The following is a 21732-nucleotide window of genomic DNA, read 5'->3' as shown; positions in this document are numbered from 1 at the left end:
CAGGTGGATTCCCTCCGACCTTTACGGGGTGACAGCAGGACAGCCACAGTGGGTGACAGCCAGGGGTTTCTCAAGATGGTTCTTTTGGGGGAGAAGTTCTCGGGGCGGCGGGGGGGAGAGGCTGTCTTTGATTTTTCAGAGGTGTCTTTCTTTTCTAGAGGGGGATCCCCCCAGACCTTCCGCTTCTTACAGTTATGGGCCAAGAAGAAATCTTGCATCTCCCGATGGTCGAAATCGAGCTTGGAGTCGTTGTAGCATTGAACAGACACAGCCCCAACAAATCGCTCCCGCAACGCACTAGTGCCCCACAAAATCACTCCCCCTCCCTGAAGTGCTCCTCCCTCACTGGGCAAATGCTTTTCAATCCCAGAAGATAAAGATGTCAGTGCTGCTCTCTTATGGTAAAGTCTCAGGGCTTCAGGCTCAGGCTCACAGCAGAGAGAGACAGGGGTGGAAAGCTGCGCAGTAGAATGGGGAATCAGGCTCCGCCTTTGCTTTTCAGGCTGGCTCCCCGGTTTAGCAATATTGTGCTTATTTCTTCTCAGCCAAGTCAAGGAGAGGAAGGAGAATATCATATATGTTACTGCAAGTTCACACAGACATCATATGAATATTCAGAACAAGGTGGGGCAAATATGTTTCATAATAACACAATAAGAAGGCATGTGCTTACACTTTGAAACACTGCTGTGCAAGAGCGTTTATGTAACACAACAGAATATAACGACAAAGACAAAATATAACGTATAGCAAGATGGTTTCTTTGATGGCAGCAGGTCTCACATTCATGGAGAGTTGTGGGTTGGGCTGTGGGTGCTGAGAAGTGTCACCAGGCATCTCTGGTTCTCTGTATCGCTTTGCTGTTGTTACTGCTTCTTCTGTCCACGTGTTCTATTATCTCTTCTCTTCTCTTCTCTTCTCTTCTCTTCTCTTCTCTTCTCTTCTCTTCTCTTCTCTTCTCTTCTCTTCTCTTCTTTCTCTGCCCTGCCCTTGCCCTGCCCTGCCCTTGCCCTGCCCTGCCCTGCCCTGCCCTGCCCATGCCCTGCCCTGCCCTGCCCTGCCCTGCCCTTGCCCTGCCCTGCCCTGCCCTCTCTGCCCTGCCCTTGCCCTGTCCTGCCCTGCCCTCTCTGCCCTGCCCTTTCCCTCCCCTCCCCTCCCCTCCCCTCCCCTCCCCTCCCCTCCCCTCCCCTGCCCTCCCCTCCCTTCCTTTTTCCCTTCCCTTCCCTTTTCCCTTCCCTTCCCTTTTCCCTTCCCTTCCCTTCCCTTCCCTTTTCCCTTCCCTTCCCTTCCCTTCCCTTCCCTTCCCTTCCCTTCCCTTCCCTTCCCTTCCCTTCCCTTCCCTTCCCTTCCCTTCCCTTCCCTTCTCCTCCCTTCTCTTCTCCTCTCTTTCTCTTCTCTTTCTCTTCTCTTCTCTTCTCTTCTCTTCTCTTCTCTTCTCTTCTCTTCTCTTCTCTTCTCTTCTCTTCTCTTCTCTTCTCTTCTCTTCTCTTCTCTTCTCTTCTCTTCTCTTCTCTTCTCTCTTCTGTCCTGGTCACAGCCCCTCTTAGCATCTCAGAAAGAACCCAACTCTCTCTCTGCCAAACACAGGCCACAGGGTGACGACCTCTCAGTGTTTGCGGCGTTGAGCCTTTGCCGCACAGCTGCTGACGGGCACCTCCTTTGGCTTCCTCCTCTGGGACCGGGCGCGCGCCTGCCGCTTGGCCAGTGCAGAGCTACTGTATTTGCACTTGGCTGAGCCGCATTTACAGCTCAAGTATTTGCCCTTGATGTCCCAGAACTTCCTCTGGTAGTCGAAGCTGCAAGAGAGAGGCAGACACGGGGTCACCGCACAGCAGCAGCACGCGTCAGAAAAAGGGATGGTGCATTGGCACGGGACGGGGGGTCGCAACTGCTGGGGGTGGGTACAGCCCCACTAGCACAGGGATGGAGCCCAGCAGCTCGCCAGAAGCCCAGCTCTCAGCCCTCTGCTCTCCATCCTTCCTGCAGCCCAGGACAGCACCTACCCAAGCTCTTCTCCAGCTTTGATGGCCCTTCTGCTGAAGAAGACCAGCCTGGGGAAGCGCGTGTCCTGATGGGATGTGAAGACCCTCGTTACAAAGACGTTGGGCTCGCAGTAATGGTTGATGAAGCGGCTGATGTTCCCATAGAAACGTCCATCAATGCAGTACACATCTGCGCCCTGCAGGGGAAACGGAGAAACCGTCAGGATGGAGACAAATATGCTCGTTGCTCTTCTGGAGAGGCAAGACCTCGGGTTTGCCTAGATAGACCCCTCCAGATACAGCACCTCGTTGTTCAGGTCAAACAGATAGGTGTCTTCACGAAGATTTGCCTCGGCATCGGAGATCACCTCACCAACGTACCTGCGAGCAGACGGGAAAGGCAGCAATAAGATGCTGATGCAATCACAGCCTTGGCTTTCAATCTCTCATTGTAGCAAGAGGGAAAGAAGGGACACGGCCTGGCCAAAGCATCTCAGAGCTACCCGGGCACTTTCATAACCAGATCAGCAGCCACTATCCTGCTGGAAGGGCTTTGCTAAAGGCAGTGCTCTCTTGCTTTGGGAGCAGTTTACTCGCAGCACATGGGGACCTTTGGTACTTGACAGAAAGCCCCAGCTGAGGACAGACTTCAGAGTCTCCCCGCAGAAAGCAGGTTGAAGCTTTGTGTTTGAAAAGATAATCTGAGCATCTGGCAGCTCTTGCCATGGCAGAAATACTTGGCCAATTCACTGCAGATTTCTCTTTTCCTTTTGTTTCAATTTAAATTCTGAGATACTCTTCCCCAACCTTCTGCCCCAACTCAAGGAAACGCCAGTCACGAGTACTAAAAACCCCCTGCACTTATTTCCACCAGCAGCACGAGTCCAGGCCTCTTTAGGAGGTCTTAACTCACCACGCTATTGCAATCAAGGAAACCCTTTCCAAAACACTTCATAAAGTACATGCACCGGTTTAAAGCCTCAAACGCCTCTTGCCTGAGAGCGAGCGCTCGGCTGCGTTCCAACTAGAGGTGAAAGGGGTGCAGCCCCCAGGCCTTTAGACAGGGATGAGTTGGCCTGAGCTGATGACAAAAGCTGAATCACTCACTCGCACACAAAGGTTCCTGCTGGAATGTCCTCCATCGTTCGCACGCCCCAGCCCATCTCTCGTGTCCGGAAAAGCTGTAGCCGAACCCTGGAAAAGAGCAAAGGAAACATGCTAATGGCAGCCCTCTGCAGGAACACAACGGATTGTCCCCGAGAGAGGAGCAGAAAAGCAACAACTTCCCATCAGCACACACCCAAAGACAATTTCAATCACCAGCCCCGGCAGTTCTCACGCTGGCACCACTGTGGGCACAGAATCACGGAATCCCACAACGGTGGCAGTTGGAAAGGACCTCCAGAGATCATCCAGCACAACCCCCTGCTAAAGCCAAAGGTGCTCCCTGGGGCCAGGCTCTTGACTTGCACGTGGGACACCATTATCCCACCCTCAGCATTTCTCTTCCCTTCCATGGACACAGGCAGCACTCGGGGAAAGGCAGGGAAGGTGCAAGGGGACTGAAGGCAGCAGAGCTCTGCAGGGTGAGGGCTGCAGGGGGAAGGCGAGGAGCTTCGCCTTGGGAAGTCACAACACCTTGAGCTAAGAGCTCTGATCCTTTAGCCCTCTGCTAGGGCCAGCGCATTGAGCAACTCCGTCATCTCCAGCTCCCTGGCTGAAAGACAAGCAAGAAACGCTGCAACTGCAAACGTCTTGGTGTAAGAGCTGCTCTCTGGAATTTGACTGATGATGCCGTTTATAGGCAGAGAAACAAGCCTGTAAGTCACCCTGCCTCCTGCGCAGACAGGACTGGAGTTCAGTGCAGGGTGAACGATCTCCAGGGCTGGGGAAGGCTCACTCTGTCCCCGAGGGACCCAAAACCCACTGTCAGCAACACTGTTCTCAGAAGAGAGAGAAACCTGCCGCTCACCTTCACTTCACCCCGTTGCTTTTCCCAGTACTTCTCTTCCCCCCACCCATTCCCCCCTGCACCGCCACCTCAAACCAGGGGCTGTGCATTTTCTCCTGTTAGCTCCCAGCTCCCGGAGCCTTCCAAAACACGGCTCCGTGAGAACGACCGCTCTCAAAGGAACCTGCCTGCATCCCAGCACCTGCCCAAGCTTCGGGCTCATCTCACAAAGTCTTGGGGTTTTGTGGGTTTATGGGAGGCCCATCTTGTTTGGTGTTGCTCTTGCCAAGAGAAGCTGCGCTTGGCCCCTCCTCTCACCTGGGCCCGTTCTGCACCACGCGGTTCCTACACGTCCGCCAGCACGAGCACATGGGATTGCACTCAAAGATACACTGGGGCGTCCTCTTGTTGAACCCAGGCAGGAGTCGGCCGTCCTGACGTGGAGAGGCATTCAAGACTGGGTTAGTGGCTCTTCCTGTGATCTGTCATCACCAGGGCAAGCAAGAGCACAAATTCCCCAAGCGCAAACACAGGCCAGAGAACCCCAGGGCAGAGCCATAGCCCGACTTCCCTAAGCACAGCACCAGACTTCAACTTCCGCAGTGCTTTTGCTCCACCCCGACAGCCCCACACTCCCCACCACCACCCACAGATGACAAAGAGCAAGACACCACCTCCATTTTTGCTGCCTGGCATCACCCTGTGCACTGCCAAAATGCTCTGTGTCATCGTTAGGAGCATTCTGCAGTGCTCCAGGGGAGAAGCTCATGTTCTCTCTATCTCTGGAATAAAGCCGAGACTTCCCGACAACTAGGGCCGTACTCCCAAGTTCTGTGGACCACATTCTCTTCCTAAATAACGCTCCCCAAAAGCTCCCAAAAGTACTTACCCAAAAGCAACCACGCTTCTGGAAATATTGCAGTTAAGACACCTTTCCTTCGCCTTCATCCCAAAGGATCACGACAAACAAAAGCAGGCAGAATGCCTCTCCACTCTCCCCTCCCCTGCTTTACACACGGCAGCGTTTTCCGTGTGGTTCAGAAATGCAAGCTGATTTCACACAAGGGTTATGAAATGGTTCTAATTAATGGCTCGGGTCCCATGACAGTCCCGTAACACCCATCAATGACAAAGAACAGCTGCCCCGAGTTCACCTTTTGTTCTTGCCACACACACCTCAGAGCTGAGGCTACAACTTTAGGCCTTTTAAAACAGAGAGAGATGTGCTGAGCAAGGAGCTGTTTGGAAGGTGCCCCGAACGCTGCAAGTGGCAGCTCCAAGCGCTGCTCTGACCCCAGAGGAGCTGCCGTGTCCTCACCTGATCGTAGCAGCAGCGCCCACTGAGCTGCCCACAGACGCAGTTCCTGGAGGAGCAGTCGTCGACGCACGAGCAGCGCTGGAACAGGAGACAAGGGGTGAACTCCACGCCACTCGCACCTCACTCACAGAGCAACTCCTGGGGCTGGCGCGGAGAGGAAACCACGAGTCTGGCCTTCTCCTGCTGCAGCTCATCAGCCACAAAGACAATAGCCTCACCAGGGCAGTGGCACTGCTACTACATTAAGCGTTGCAGTGTGCAGTGAGGGCCAAAGGACTCCAGCTCGCGGCAAAGGATCCTCCTGAGCCATCTTCACTTCTCAGGAAAGTGATGCGCCCCTGCTACCAACCCTCCTCCATGCTTTATGAGCCGTACCCCACTCCTGAGGAGAAGGGAAGCTCCGAGGAAGAACCACAGCGGGGAGATGATGTAATGGGATGCATCAGTCCTCCCCTCCTGCTTGCTTCTTCCCACATGGCTGCTCCAGCTGCTTCCCCAACACTCCCCAAACCAGCGCAGTCCATCCCACCACCAGCTGCTGCAACACAGGCCTTGGGCATGGGAACTTCCCTTCAGCCTCCCGAGAGCTGTGCTCAGAAAGGCTCACCCTCACCCTACCCTTCCTCCCTTCTGCTTTCACAACCCACAGCCCTTAGAGGACTTTGGTATCACAATGAAGACCTCGGCCCGCATGCTGCAGTCAGCGGGCTGACAGCGCAAGGAGGGGCTCCCAGCAACTCACTGACTCTCCAGGCACAGGACAGAGCAGCAGGGGAAACAAAGACAAGCAGAGCCTGTCTCCTACAGCCAGAGCTGGACTACAGCCTCAGCTGCAGTTTGCTCGCAACATTAGGACCGGACCAATCCCATTGGCAATGAAAAACCCATTCTGAGGTGCAGTGTACTGCATCACCTCTGAATGCACACCCCAGGACAGGGAAAACCACAGGGACGGGGATAGGCAGGAGTCCTCACCTGTAAATGAGTGACGTTTCTATCAATGGCCACCTGGGAGGTGAAGCAGTTCCTCACGATGTATTGGAAGCCGCTGGGACACGGCTCACTGTCCACAGCATTGACGCAGGGAATCGGGATCCCCTCGTAACCCCGTGAGATGTCACTGGCATTGGGAGAAAGAGAATTGTCACAGAAGGAAAGCTCCCCTGAGACATGGGCCACTCCAATGCCATCCTGGGCCAGCATTACTGCCTGGGATCACTGAGAATTCAAACAGAGTTCATTTTTCCCACCCTGCCTTACAGATTGTTCCTTGTGCTCGTGAATAGTCCCATTTGGAGCACAAGCCACGGTCTGAATCAACATGTGCTTAGCTCTTGCTAAGCTCAAACTGACCTCCATAGCCCTTTCAAAAGCCAAGCAAGAACGTGCAGTCCTTTCTTAAGCCAGGCCCCCAGCCTCCCCCGTGCAAGGGCTCTATTTTGTGACCCGCAAGCAAAGCCAGCCATATTCTCACCTGCTCAGGACCGTTTCTGTCGGGGTAGGCCTCTCTTCAGCAGTCTTCCTTGTCTGCAGGGCCACCCAGACCTCGGAGTTCAGGCCAGCGCCCTGGACTGGAATCTCACTCTCCCCGTTCTTTAAACTGACCTCCGAGCCGCGTAAAAGAGAGAGACTGCAAAAGAGCAAGAAAGAAGCAGCGTTCCCCATAACAAACCATGCAAGAGGAAAAACGGCTGAATCACATCCTCCAGCCAGCCCTTCATCAACAAGGAAGGGGCTGTGGCAGTGAATAATCACCTGAGCTTGCTTTACGAAGCACGGCTCAGTGAACCCTTCTACGTGAAGGCCCTGGCAGATGCCACAGATTGGAGGTCCAGGCACTCGCCAGAGCTCTGGGCAAACCTGGCCCCGCTCCAGGCATGACAGGTACTTTGTGGTACAGCCTCACTTCAGACAGGCTTGAAACTCACTCTGGCAGGGAAAGATGTGGGCTGGGAAGTGCAGGATGGAAAGAGAAGCAGCCCACAGGAAGCTGGTATTGGACTTGGCCCTTGTTCATACTCAGCAGCTTCTGGGAACCACACACGGGGACTTTATTCATAGCAGCCACGACGCAAAGGAAAAGGCCTGTTGCCATATTATTCCATGCTAGTTGCGGGGAAAAAAAAGCTTTCATCTAGCACGCCTGAGGCCTTTCTGCTGGGAAGCCCAGGCTGGCCACGGCCCCTCAAAGCCTCTGCCCAAGACTCCAGGAGCACTCCACAATTTCTTCTCTTTCTGACACCAGCTCTGGCAGCAGCAGCAGCAGCTCACGTATCGGACCCACCGCCCCCAGGAGCAGGAGCAGGAGCAGGAGCAGGAGCAGGAGCAGGAGCAGGACAAGGAAGAAACAAGCCTCCCATCCCAATTTTGGTTTGTGCCTAAATGCCAAAGGCATTACAGAGGTTCTCCTCTAGAAAGAGTGGCAAGGAGAAGGCACAGAAACAAAGCAATCTGCATCAACACGTGACAGATGTGACAGACAGCAACAAACACGCTGGAAAAGGCCAGAAGCTGAGCTCCCCCAGTCCAGACAGGCAGGAAAGACAGCGTTATAGCCAAGTGGAGAAACACCAAAGACTGAAGGATACTGCCATGGCTGGATGAAGAAACAGAAAGGACGGAAGATGGAAGGAAAACAAGTGTCTCTAGCCCACCAGACATCCCTATGAGCCACCAAACACCCTCACAGAAGCCCCTCCGAGACTTAAACCGCACGTGTGATGGCGATGTCAATATGACAAGTAGGTCTGGGAAATGGAGCTAATCCGTGTAACTATTGCAGGAAGTTTGGCTCAGCTGTCTGCAACACGCAGCTGGGCCCAAATACAGCAGTGCCTGCGTGTCAACTCTCAGTGGTGTGAAGAAGTTTCCTCCTGATTTCGGTGACACTTTCTGGTCACCCAGGCGGGCACAGAAAGGTCACAGGGGTGCCAAAATCCAGAGGAGCTAAATCTCAGCTTTCTCTAGGTGAAGTACATTTGCTGGGAACCATTCAAAACAAAACACACAAGAGTGTGCATCTTCTGCCAAAGAAGGAAAGGCAATAGATTTTCAACACAGGTACGCTGAAGTGAAGTCAAAACACAAACCAATCTGCTTTACAGCCTTTTGGGTAAGAACTTGCCCCAAAAAGGAGCTGCACTGCTCTATGATTCCACTGTCATGCACCCTGTGCTACAGGAAACCCAGGAGCATGCAGCCGTTCATAAAAGCCACCAGAGCAAGATCAAATCAGGCAGGAGGTCGGAGTACTGTCCCACACAAGGATGGCTCCATTTGCTTTCTCCTCCGTGTTTTCGTCCTCCCTTTATACCTGTGCCCACTGGTGCCAGTCAGGAGCTACAGCCAGGTACTGCATGAATCTCCTCGTCACTTAGCAGACCTGGCAACGTCGACTCATTCCACGGATATTCCTTCCATTTTCACTCCCGAGCCCCTCCCATCTTCACAGCCTCTGTCCCAGCTCACCCTGTGCCTGCTGAGCTCATCTCCCTTTCACTCATTCTTCTCTGGTTTAACACTTTGCTTTTTTTCTTGGGAACCAGGCTGGAGGTTCCCACTCTTCGTCTTTTCCTCTGACATCCTGCAACAGCTGGAAAAGAGAAGAAAAAGAAACCCAAAGTTTACTCAGCAATGAAAAGAAGAAGAGATACAGAGGAGGGGCTGTCCTGGGGGGAATTCCCATTTGAGGGCGCGATCTGAGGCAACCTCTTCCCACTCCAACGAGTTGATTTACGAGTCAACCTAAAGATGACACACACGTATGTGCCAACACACAAAGAGCTGTCCGTCAGTGCTGCAAACCCACTCCAACTCTGAGAAGCCTCTCCAAACTCCTTCTGGCCCCTACACCACCATACACAACAGCCACTCCTTAAATTACCCGTCTTTGGCAGAGCTGCTAATGCCGTAGGAGGCTGAACAGAAGCCAGCTTACTCAAACAGATACTGCAAGGCCACTGGCAGAGAAGTGCCTACACAAAATGACATCTGTCAAACCAGGTCCGTGGCAGCAGCCCTGCTGACACCAGCAGGAAAGGAAACCCTGAAGAGATTCTGTGAGTGAAAGGTCCCAGGAGAGATTTCAGTCCTTGTTAACCTGCCTCATCTCCCACTCAACCACACAGACACACCTTTGGGAGGTGGGTGCTGCGGGGCATTTTTACTCTGTCCTTTTTACCTCTCTGCGACTTCAGGGGGGCCACATAGCTCTGCTTCCCAGGCACCGACTGGGGAAGGCTTGGGAGAGAGGGCAATGGCACCGGCTTCCCAAGCGCCAGGATGTTTCTGTGGCATTCCTCCTTGGCTTCTTTTGGGTTGGAGTCTTTGCTTGCATACTGGAAAACAACATGCAGTTAAATCGAGCTTCTGCATTTAAAAACAAAACAAACCAAAAACAACACAGCAGGAAAGAAATGCAATTCCTTTCTGTCAAATATAATCACTTCAACTGCAGACAGCACCAAACACTCAAAGCAAAAGCACACAGACCCTCCTCTAGCACAGAACTTTACTTTGCCAAGAGACTCCAAGACGCTCCCAGCCTGCTGCTCCTTCCCCTTCTGGAGGCTACTGCCTTGGAGGGTGAATGGCCACTTGGTAGAGGTGGACTGGCAGGTCAAAGCGGCCACAGATACTCGAAAGGATCAGACACTATTTACACGGGCATTTGATTGGCTATGGAGAAGGCAAACAAGTGCATCAAATACACCTATTCCCTGAAACAGTCCCTTAAGTGCGGCTGTCACGTCCAACACGCATGACAGCTGTCCTGCAGGCACGTTTCGGAAGAGCAGGCAGCAAAGGGAAGGGATCCTACAAGCAACCAAGAGAATGCTGTAGTTGCCACTGCACTGTCTGTGCCTGAGCCAGGCTCCCAGGCACCAACGCAGCTGCCTCTGCTCTGACTCGCGCTTACACTCGAGGACAAATCTCCTCCAGCCCCTTTGCTCATGACAGCAGCTTCCTACAGCTCCACACCCCACTGTGCTACACCTTTGGCAAGGACATGCTTATGGACTATGACAGATTTTTTTTTTTTTGTTACTCAATCTCTTTCTTCAACAACTTTTACAGAACGAGCAAATTAAGGGTCCATGGGATCACTTTCTGGACACTGGATTGCTCCTGAGACTGCTCGCAGTTGTTCTACCCCTTTAACCATGAAGGTCAGGAGGGCTGGGGACAGTATAACACCAAGAGTCTCCACACACTGGGTAAGAGAGCTGATGGTGGCCTTGAGATTCTGTTTTAACACCCGTGTCCCAGCCTGGCGACGGATATCCCCAGCAGTCAGGGCGGCTGCAGCTGCTGCCGCTGGGGGTGCCCTGGGCTATCTTGGAGTGTGTGAGAGGGATGCTTTGCTGCAGACCCTGTGTAAAGTCATTTGCTCTCCTCAGGCTTTGCTTCCCAGTCTCACCGTCTCCTTCAGAATTGCCACTCCCTGCTCTCCTATTTAATGTAGCGCTAGAGTCCTGCTGGCTTACTTTTGTCTTGTGCTGAGTGGTCTGCACTGGCTCTGGGGGGCTGCCAGCTTCACTGACCTCACAGGACACGCCGATTTCACCATCTATGTCTGGTTTTCGTTCCGCCGCTTGCTCTTCTGCAGCACTTTCATCTTCAGCTGTGACATGAAACCCTGCAGAAGGAGGAAGGATAAGGAGGATGAGAGGAGAACGTGCAAGTTCCCGGCAGGAGCTGGGAACCTGTGGAGAAAGGAGCACACGCCGGGCCAGGTTTGCTGGCAGGACTTGTGATCTCATGGGGGACCCACGCTGGAGCAGTCTGTCTGGGATGACCTCACGTTGGGGCAGTTTGTGAAGGGCTGCACCCTGTGGGAAGGACCCATGCTGGGGCAGTTCATGAAGAACTGTAGCCCCTGGGAAGGAGCCACATTAGAGAAGTTCCTGGAGGAATGTCTCCCGTGGGAGGGAGCCCACACTGTAGCAGGGGGAAGTGTGAGGAGGCTTCCCCTGAGAAGAAGCAGCAGCAAAGTCCATCTGTACTGGACTGTCCACAACCCCCCTTCCCCACCTCCCTGCGCTGCTGGAGAGGGAGGGGTGAGAGTCCCGGGAAGAAGGACCCCGCCCCGGTTGGGGGAAGGTGTTTCATGATTCAGATTGAATTGCTCATTTTCCTTGCTGCCTTCTGTATATTCAGTAACAAATGAAAACATTTCTCCCCAAGATACCCATCATGGTCGTTACGGAGTGATCTTCCTGTCCTGTGATGTTTCTCTCCCTGCTGGCCAGTTTAGGAGGAGGACTGACAGAACAACTTGGTGGGCACCTGGCACCCAGTCAGGCCTAAACCACCATAAGCACATTCAACGCCTTTCTAGACTAAAATAACTACAGGGTTCAAAGGCAGCAAGATGTTTGCAGACTGACCAGAAGACCCCATGAAGGGAAAACAGGGGCTTCTTTTCTTTCTTTTTTTTTTTTTTTAACTCCCTTCCAAACATTCCCATGCTCCCCCATCAATAAATCTTTCCCACCAGACACTTCACACCTGAGATGAAACAAAGTCAGGTGTGATCGCCACGTGCGTGCAGAAAGGTTTCTGACACGACCAACTGTCAGCTCCCCAGGCCACCCGCAGTGACAAGAATTCACTGACACCATCAGCCAAATGATGACACGGACCTGCTCTTAGGGGACTCCTTGTGCGCTTTTCCTTCTAGAGGCCAGAGAGGAAAAGCATCACAGGTACCGCGAGCAAAAGCTTTGGCCGAGGGGGCTGGCAGAGCAGCTAGGTCTGGTTCCCAGGAGCTCCAGGCAGGGCGATTCTCACTTACAGTACTGGGAAAGCCCCCGCCTCAGAGCGGAGGAGACTTCTGCCAGCCACGAAAGCATGTTGGGATCCCTTCGAAGGGCACCGCGGGGCAGCGCAGGGACGTCTCGCTCTCTCTTCCAGCGCCGCTGCTGACACCACTCGGATGCGCAGGAGGCCTCCGGACGAGCAGCCGCAAGTCGCCGTCGGTGTGGCAACTGCCAACGGCCGCTGGCGAGCGCGGCCCGAGCGCGGGACCACGCACAGCTCCAACGGCCGCCGGCGAGCGCGGCCCGAGCGCGGCACCACGGACAGCTCCCGCGCTCTCCCGCGCTGCCGCCACAGGACAGCCCGGCCGGCAACGACACGCCGCTGCTGCCGCACCTTCCACTCCACAAACCAACAGCCAAACACCATCGCTGCCCACACAAGGAGCCCCTCACGCCAGGCTGCTCCCCGACACCACCCATCCAGATCCCTGACTCAGCCCTTCAGCACCACAACTCAAGCCCCGCGACAGCAGCTACTCACCTGACACCGATGGCACCCTGACTTCAGCCAAGACACAGAACACACTGCCTCAAACAACTTCTCAACTGCAGCACCTCACCTATTGCTCCACAACACTACCAGCCTTCCCTGCAACAGCACATCTTCATGGAGATCTCCACCAGTGGCGGAGCCAGAAAGCAGTCGCAGGCTCTGCTGCAACACTGCCCATCACCCTGGCTTGCGTGACAGATCCCTCCATCTCACTCAAGGCTGAAAGCTACCTGGACTTCCTGCCTTCTCTTGGACACAGAGAAAGCACCAGTTTGTACACAGGGGTGACACTCACCACGGACCAGTGAGGCAGCAGCACATCTACGGGACGTGCTAACCCAGCTCAAATGGGGATCTGATCCTGACTCTGTGTCAGTACCCTCCCGAGCCACGGCACAGTAAAGAGAGGAAAACACACTGTCATTCACGCCAAGTCTTGAGCCCAAGCAGCACTTTCAGTTAGCCTTTGGATCTACAAGCTTAAGCCTCTGAATGTTTTAGGTCCTGAGTTCAATACTGACAGATAACCTGCCAAGAGGATAGGACAAGAGGTAATGGACAAAAGCTGGAACGCAAAAAGTTCTACTAGAGAAAAACTGCTCTCCTGTGACGGGGAGGGCGTCCTGGCACAAGCTGCCCAGGGAAGGTGTGGAGGCTTCTTCTCTGCAGGTTTTACAAGCCCACACGGACACGTCCCTTTGTGACCTGATCTAGGTGAGCCTGCTTCAGCAGAGGGTTGGGCTGGATGATCCCTAGAGGTCCCTTCCAACCCCCACCATCCGGGGATTCTGTGACTCCTTGGAGCAGCACTCTCATCACATTTCATCACTCCCTGCCTTTCCTGTCAGGATAAGCAGGCAGACAGGTCTGGGGCAGCCCAGGAACCCACTAAATGCTACAGGCGTGGCAGGGGCAGCCATCACCTTTGCAGCAGAGTGCTCTACGACCAGTGCCTTGCGACAGAGAAGGACAGCAGCAAAGGCCGTAGGGAAACGCTGTGGATTAGCAACACACACGACACTTAGCTCTCTGTGTTCCATCTGGGTTACCCTACCAAAGCTGCTCAGGTGGCCTAAACACGCTGAGCCCCCATGCAACCTGGAACTGCTGACATCTCTGTTAATGTGCTTAGGACTGACTTGCTTCCCAGTACAAAGGTTAAGAGAGCAAAACCAATTGACACAACCAGAGACGGTGCATTCCCTGCCCCGCTACCAAGCTCAGCATTGTTTGCTACGCAGCCCGGAGAGCTGAGCTCCACGGCGAGGCACACAGCCCAGCCCACGAGAAAGGAGATTCAGAAATGTCCTGCCTGTCCTCACACCTGGGAACGGAACCTCACTCTCTGCTTGCATCCACCTGACTGGATGCAGAAAAAATCGGCACCGGCTCCTCACGAGAAGCAGCCAGTTGTGCTGTGACACTGGCCCGCAACCTCACAAGCAGCGCATACCTGTCGGTTTTGACTGCTGCCCTGCTAGCTCCCTTCTGCGTCATCGTCTGTGTCCTAGTAGTAGGAGCTTCATGATTACACTCTTTATTTTTAAAAGCAATTCTCTCTCTCTCCCCTGTTGCTGAGCAAGATATCCTGCCTGCACAAAGGACAGCATGCCTAAAGGCGAGCTCCCAGTTCAGAGAAGGAAAGGAAATCTCCTGCTTCCCGTCCACACAGATGTTCACTTGCTTTTGGAGAGAGAGAATCCTCAGCTGGAGAAAAACAGACAGTGGGACGGCAAGGGAGTTTTGCTTTACAACTCTCCGGTTTCGACAGCAGCTGGACATGAGCTCTAGCAGCTGACCAAACACACTTTGGAAGTTACAGAACCGGACAGACGTGCTCCAGTACAACATGAGGAAGAGCTTACAGTGAAATCACTTCTCGAGTGCAAAAAAAGCTCACAGCAACTTACTCCTCCTAACTGCTGGGCACGGCCCGTCCAGAACCGTGCACGTGCAGACGTTTTTGCTAATTTCTTATCATCCCTCCGTTGACACAGGCAACACGCAACTGCTTCAGGCTGCACGATGGCAGGAGCTGATCCTGCACGGACAGAGGGAACCGTACCATACACCTACCTGGCTCCTGCGCTGACCATGTGGAAACAACCTCTCACCACAGGGCCCAAACCACTGCTTTCCCTTCTCAGGAAGACCTGAGGTTCACTGTGAGGGTGACGGAGCACTGGAACAGGCTGCCCAGGGAGGGTGTGGAGTCTCCTTCCTTGGAGGTCTTTCAAGACCCGCCTGGGCACACTCCTATGTGACCTGACCTAGGTGGACCTGCTTCTGCAGCGGGGATGGACTAGATGATCTCTCAAGGTCCCTTCTAAGCCCTACCATTCTAGGAGTCTACGATTCTATGATCTGTCGCAGCTTGGTTTAGTACAAGAACTCCCAGCACAAACTGCAATGTATCTGGAATCACCTTAGGAAGGAGACAAAGGAATGTATCCTGCTGGGAAGATCATGAATGACTGGGGAAAACACATCAGGCAACTGTAAGCATGTCCCACCTGAAAAAAGGACAAGAATCTTTCAAGGACACAATGCACTCACCCAATTCTTTGGGCGTACCGTTCCCCTGCTCCCTCCTGACTATCGACGGAGTTTAACCCATACAAAAAGCTGGACGGACAACAGCTAGGTAACAACTTTGTAGTATGGTTTCTGCTAGCTGACACCCTGGCCCAAGGAAAAGGGGAAACTGTTCTCATCACCGTCAGCAGATCTGCTCAATTGCACACCTCTTTTGGTGGGGGTAGGGGGATGGTAGTTGCTGCTATACACATCTCTCTGCTAGACTCCCTGCTCTTGAGCAGACGGAAGGGGTCTCTCGGACTCAAGAAACAAAAGACGGATGAAAAACAAGCCCAGCCTGGCTGTGGTTTGCCAGGTTGCCTCACAAATTTGCAGAAACGTACTTGCAGAGCATGGCATCCAACTTTCTTTTGACCAAGCCAGAGCGTTTCCAAAGTACTCACTAGAATATCAAGAGAACAAAACTGCAACCAACTCCAAAAACATACGCATCCACATGTTGCAAGAGAAACTGACTGCAACCTCACTTAGAGGGGGTGCACCCTCCACAAGACTTGCCATAGAAGAGATTTCTGTGAGACAAACAGCTCTTTGGGGAATGTCACTGGGCTGGAACTAGAAGCTTATTTCACAAACACCAGAACACTGCTATTGCACAGGAAAGGTCCCTGAGGACGGGTCAATTTGAACCAGTAAGCCTTTACATACAGGCCCCCCTCCAACTATTACTGTCTGGTGCTTTACAACCTACCAGCACCCGAAGAAGGGAAACCAAGGGCAAGAAGGTGGCGTGCTGAGGACATCAGAGCACATTACAAGTAGTACAGCTGCATCTTGAGGACAATAGCTGACGATCCATCTGTGGCACTGCTGTCTCTGAGCGGAAAATAACGTATTTTAAATCATTAGGGGAGCCTCTCCAGAAACTAATTTCCACCGTGAGTCAAATGCATGCTCCTGAAGCCATGCACTGAATTCTAATAGTTTACAAACACTGATTAAAAACTCAAGAGCAGAAAAAGGTAAAGAAAATATCGTCCCCGTTTTAAATTCACCTTCATACAACAAGCAGAGACAAGGCGCGCCACAGGATTTAGATGCACTAGACAGAACGCAGCACAGCAAGTTCAACAGTTTGGGACATCACTTGGAAAAAAAATAACAGCTGCACACACAGCTCATTATAGATTTGCCCGCGACTTAAATTCCTATGGAAAACTAAACCGCAAGAAAAACGTATCCGTTTAGTTAATGGGAAAGAGCTGGACGGCACACACATGTACAGCAGACACGATAAAAACTGACAGTGCAATTATTCTAAAGCATTTGGCTATGTGCTACCACCACAGAGACTGCAGTGCCACCAGCAGAAAAGTGCTTTTAATATCTGTCCTTGCCTAATAGCTGAGAAAGCTACTGAAAATCTTGCTCTTGCTTGCATAGCTGTAAAGCTGGACCAAAGAGGCTTTCGGTCAGCTCAGGTGACTTTGAGTTTCTAACGGTCTAGGTGGAATATTCGTTTATAATGGTATATATGGTCTTCTGCAGGATAGAAGACGACGTAGCACACAAGACTCACCCAGTACATACCAAGTCCTTGTTCCTGTGTTTGGATCTGAGCATTCGGGTTACACCCTGCAGTCTGCGGTACACGGAAGTTTCCTCAGAATGGCCAGCAGGGAAGGATACAAATATGATCCACTCTGGGATGTAAGCGAGGTCAACTTCACAGCCTTCCTCCATAACGTGATCAAAGTCAACACTTCTGTGAAGAAATTAGATGCAACAGTTCAGAGCAAAGCAGCCAAGACCAAGCGCAGCATAGCAACAAAAAGAAACTGCAACTTGGACTCGTACTGCCAAGCAGCCGATGTTTCCAACATTTCCATCGTATTTGCCATTTATTAAATGCCAGTATTTTATGTCCGTACTACGGAAAACCACACCACCATCAGGAGAAGAGAGCGTCATCGCCTTATGTTTTGACAACAGACGCTGTGCGTATGGCCAGCTTACGTCTCACTCTTCGTACACACTCACTACCAACTCACTACTGCCAGAGAAGGAGTGGTTGGCTTTAGTGCTCTTCCCTGAGACTGCGCTCAGATGAGAGGAAACGTTCCGTGCCCTTCTGAGAAGACGGAACTCCAATTTCTGCATCAACCTGCAAAACTAAGTTCCTCTCAACCGATTCTCTTAGGACAATATTGAAAGATATACTCAGTTCCTTCCAGTAGCAGAGTCCTAGGAGTCTGGATAGAACTCTGAGCTGCAATGGGTTTGCTTTAGTGTGTGCCTTTTGGTGTTCCACGTTCTCACCTATAGTAGCTAGGCATTCAAAAGTGTCACAAACCTCAGGAACAGAATTTTTGTTTTACAAAAGCTGGGGTTGCTTTTGTACTAATTCTGGACAGCTCCCAAAATTAACAGAGCCCTCCCATCTTCAAATGATACTTTGAGTCATACCGTGACACTTCCCATTGCCTACCGATGATGCACCAAGCTACCCAATTTTACCCTTCCTAAGGTCAAGGTGGCCTTGTACATTGTACGTCTACCTGCTGTTTCCCAAGCCAAGCTTTTCTTTTAGGGGACTACCTCCTTTTGGGATGCTAGTGGGAATTTTTTTTTTTTTTTTTTGAGGAAACCAGAGGATCGCTGGATTTGTTGACAATGACACCCAAAGACAGCCAACGAAGCCTTTGGAAACAAGCCTTCCACATCACTGGAGCCTTTCCCCAAAAGCTACCTCCTTTAGAAACTGGCAGACACAAATTCAACAAGTTTTCAGCTTGCCTCTTGAAAGATAAGTCCCTGAAATGCACCTAAATCTGGATTTCAGGCAATTCACACCTGCTCTCAGTTTCCTGCTGATGCATGCACTGACGCACTCTGGTTTAGACAGTATGAACCTTTTCCTGTGAAATCACAATTGCCCTATTTCTGGGTCCTTCAACAGGGCCAAGTTCTTCCAAATGATGCCAGCGGATTGCCTTCAGCACTTCCGAATACCAGAGCTCCACGCTTGCTCACGGCACAGATCAGGGAGAAGGTCATTTGGGAATGTCAAACTATCTCATTGTAACCTTAGTTCTCAGTTCCCCCATCTGTTACCACCAGAACAAATGAACTGAGGCACTACTGAAATTTTACTTAGCACCCTACCAAAGCCCTGCTATGCATTTTTGGAGCCTGAAGAAATCACTCCAAAAGTTCAGGACTTCATCACACGTCTCCTGCAATCCTATCAAACGCATTTGTTACCTCAGATACTTCATGTGCCTTTTCCAATTACACGTCACCCTTTCAGCAAACTAAAACCAAACTTTTGGTCCCCTAAGGCCCACAAAGTCTGCATTCATCTGCAACATCATTTCCCTCTTGGCACGATCAATTTGGTCAGTCCAGGCTTCTGCAAAACAAGCCCACTCTTGCTACTCTCAGTTCTCTGTCTTTTGTTCAGTATTCCTCCCTGACATGAGAGGGATGGAGGAAAACACTCCCTGTGCTCCTGAGGCATCCAGCATTCTCCCCAATGCCCTAAAGTCCTTTTGAAGAGCTTTGGAACTTCTCTCTGTACCCTCATCAGTACCAACCTATATTTTGAGAGCAGCATTCCCAAAGGCGGTAGCAAACACTCCTTTCTGCTAAGGCCTGGAAAACCAAGGCTTGCTTTTCCAAGCTGCATGTCATGAAGGTCTTGAGCTAGATATTTGCCACACCAGGAGTGTTTATCCACGGGGCCACTATCAGGAGAACCACAGTCTCTGTAGAGAAAGGGTGAGAAGAGGCAATCACAAAACAAAAGGTGGAGATTGCCAAGACACCAACTGTAGCCCCAAAGGAGTTCACACAGGGGCTCAGTCACGGTGTTTCAGAAGGTATGTGATTTGGAGCAGCTCTCCACACACTGGTCTTTATTCACACCTTGGTAATTTGGACTTGGCCCTGCAGACTAGTCACCAACCTGCCCAACAGATCCAGGGCTACTGTGGCTCACCACTGCTACCTTGTCAAGCCTCTATGTTAGCTCATGCACACCAGAACTGGACTGACCCCAAAACCACAATCGGGGCCCTGCAGCACCAAGTAACTTCAGATGAAAGCCAAGTTCTGAGCCATGCTCCTTTCTCCAAGACTACATGTCCTGTTCAGACACAAACTCAAAAAGCCTATGCAAGCATCCCAAGAATCCTTGTTTTAAATGTGAGAACTCACCTCTCCCTTACCGAGCCATATAAAAGAGCCAGAATGGCTGCTCCACTTAGGAGGAGTTACTAACTCACTGCAGTTCTTAGTATGTATTGCTATGTATTACTGTGTGATTAGTAGGTAATCAGTAGGTAATTCATACTAATTTGTTCACACTTTGGAGAGTGGGACTGGGAAATGAACTCTTGGGGGGAAAAGAAACTTTTGAAACTGACGGCTTGTTCATTCTCTTACAAAACACATGAGGGGGTACAAGTAAAGCAAAGTCAAGTTTGCACTCAAAATTGAGAAAATAGGTTGAGTGGTGCTGACATCGTGGTACATTGTACCAAAGGCTTTCCAGTCATGGCTGTTCATGTAAGTAGAAAACAAAATCAACCGAGATTTCCTGCACAAGCTCATTGGAACACATACAAAACCCTTGAAAAACAGCTGTTTGAAATAAGCCAAGGTTAGAAAGAGGAGCAGCACTAAAAATGCCATGTCTAAAAGACATGAATGGTGATCATGAGAAAAAGATGCAACAAAGAACAACAGGAAAGTTGTAAAGATCCCTCATGAAAATAAAACTTCTTATGCCTATTGTTGCTGTGTTTACAAGGACACGTGTCTCCCATCTCCCTTCCCTTTTCTCCAAATGCACTGTTGGATTCCACACACCACACAGGAGTGTCACTGGGCTGCAGAGATCAGTCACCGACGTGGCTCAGGGAAACAAAGGCAGCAGAATGGAATGGATTTGACCCAGGGAAACAAACACAGACAAAACCATTCCCTAGGATGCTTTCACCACCACACACGCAAAATACTCTCTCTCTCTCTAGTCTGGTGGGAATAGAAGCTCAGGAGTGGATACCAGCTGCACCTCAGGGCAGCAGTCAGCACAGGCTTAACTGCAAATGTCTGCTGAAATCCCAGCAACTGCCTAGTAAAGGTCACGTGAATCCCAGAAATGCTACAACGACAACAAAAATCCCCAGAAAACACTGTGCTGTGTTTTTCACTCCTGAAGGACGTCGGGTTCGCACCACGGTATAGGGTCCCTACCTCATGCTGTGAGCTTGCTGGTCTGCAGCCAGGAAGGCAGAACATTTGTCCCTCGAGTGCCCAGTGTCTATGCCCGAGGCCTCTCTCTCCATCTCCTCCCGCTCCCCAGCTCTCGGGTCACCCCCAGGCCTGCCCCAGCTGGGCCCGGCTCAATCTTGGAGCTCCCACCCACCAGTCCCCGGTGGGCAGCAGGCAGGAGACACCCCCACGCCTGTCCAAGGCCCCGCTGGCCCCACGGGCAGCCCCAGCTCTCACCTCAGCCAGGCCACAGCTGCAGCTGAGACTGCGCCTCACAACACCAACATGGCTGCCGGGCAGCTGGGGGGGGGGGCACTGACAGCTCCCAGTGCGCCCTGGGAACCAACATGGACACCCAGCAGCCTCTGCCCCAGGGCTGCAGCTCCCTCATGGCCCAGGAGCCGAGGCAGCCACCCAACGTCCCCTTTACCTGGGCTCCAGCTCCTGGGCTGCTCCTTCCTGCTGTCTGAGCCTGCCCCTGGCCAGGGCCCTCTGACCCTGCAGCCCCACGGCCACCTCCCAGGGGCTGCACAGGCCCCGCCCAAGGAGGAGCCAAAGCAGGAGAAGGAAGGGCAGGAGCAGGGCAGTGGGACAGAGCAGGAAAAGGATGGCTGTCAAGTAGACAGAGGGTGCAGGAGGAAAAAGAGCAATAAGCAGCAGGAAAGAGAGAGAGGACAGAGAGAGGACTGATGGCCTGAGAGAGTCAGAGCAAAAGCTAAAAGCAGGTGAGGAGCAGGATGGAGGCCCATAGAGAAGAGAGAAGTGCCAGCCAGCTGAGCAAGAGAGATGGGCAGGAAAGTGGGAACAAGCTATGGGGGAGAGAGGGAAGATAAGGCCAGGAAGCCCAAGATGGCGATAGAACAAGGCAGAGGACCGGGAGCAGGAGAGGAGAAAGGAAAGAAGAGCAACAGGATGTAGAAGAGACAGGGAGGAATTAGAAAATACACACAAGGACTCACAGAAAGAACTATTGAAGGGCTAAAGACAGAGAGAGAGAGGAAGTAAAAGACGAGGGCAGGGAGCTGGACAGAGTGCTGGGGAGAGACCAAAAATAGCCATTATGGACAACTGTCCTCATTTTGTGAGCACTGCCCAGGAACTGCATTACCAGGTGCCTCAAGAAGTGGGCTGCCTGCAAAAGCCCTCTCCTGTGCCAAGCCCTGCACCTTGAGAGTGGTGACCACCACCGGCTTGTAGTGGGCAGGACTGGGGAAGGGAAAATCACCCGGTTATGTCTTTGCTTTTGTTTGATGGTTTTGCTTTTAAAAAGCAACTGTTTTAAGCTTGGAATACCACCTGCAAGGACAAAGGAAGCAGGCTGAGCCGGTGGGACACCTTCGATGCCTGAACCT

At 52.1% G+C, this 21732-nt stretch overlaps 1 protein-coding gene across 1 annotated transcript; it reads right to left on the bottom strand.

The window, feature by feature from the left end:
- Positions 1 to 1606: 1606 nt before the first annotated feature.
- LOC133625826 (histone-lysine N-methyltransferase EHMT1-like) lies at positions 1607 to 12439 on the bottom strand. The gene is made up of 12 exons (XM_062000411.1): positions 12053 to 12439; positions 10738 to 10956; positions 9432 to 9588; positions 8720 to 8843; positions 6726 to 6881; positions 6227 to 6371; positions 5252 to 5329; positions 4252 to 4367; positions 3090 to 3176; positions 2288 to 2363; positions 2004 to 2179; positions 1607 to 1796 (listed from the first exon to the last, which is right to left on the bottom strand). Exons 1-12 carry the CDS (start codon positions 12437 to 12439, stop codon positions 1607 to 1609), a joined length of 1911 nt encoding a protein of 636 aa, XP_061856395.1.
- Positions 12440 to 21732: the final 9293 nt, after the last annotated feature.

The sequence above is a fragment of the Colius striatus genome, chromosome 7 (assembly GCF_028858725.1).
Source record: "Colius striatus isolate bColStr4 chromosome 7, bColStr4.1.hap1, whole genome shotgun sequence".
NCBI lineage: Eukaryota > Metazoa > Chordata > Aves > Coliiformes > Coliidae > Colius > Colius striatus.
The sequence above is the reverse complement of the archived record's forward strand: the minus strand, read 5'-3'. Positions and strand labels throughout refer to the sequence as shown.

Excerpts from the sequence above, each read along its gene's own strand:
- LOC133625826 (XM_062000411.1), bottom strand. The coding sequence starts at position 12,439 with ATGGTGTTTGGCTGTTGGTTTGTGGAGTGGAAGGTGCGGCAGCAGCGG. Across the intron at positions 3,177-4,251 it reads GTGGTGCAGAACGGGCCCAG|GGTTCGGCTACAGCTTTTCC; the intron begins GTGAGAGGAGGG and ends GCTCTTTTCCAG. Across the intron at positions 2,180-2,287 it reads TGTTTGACCTGAACAACGAG|GGCGCAGATGTGTACTGCAT; the intron begins GTGCTGTATCTG and ends TTTCCCCTGCAG.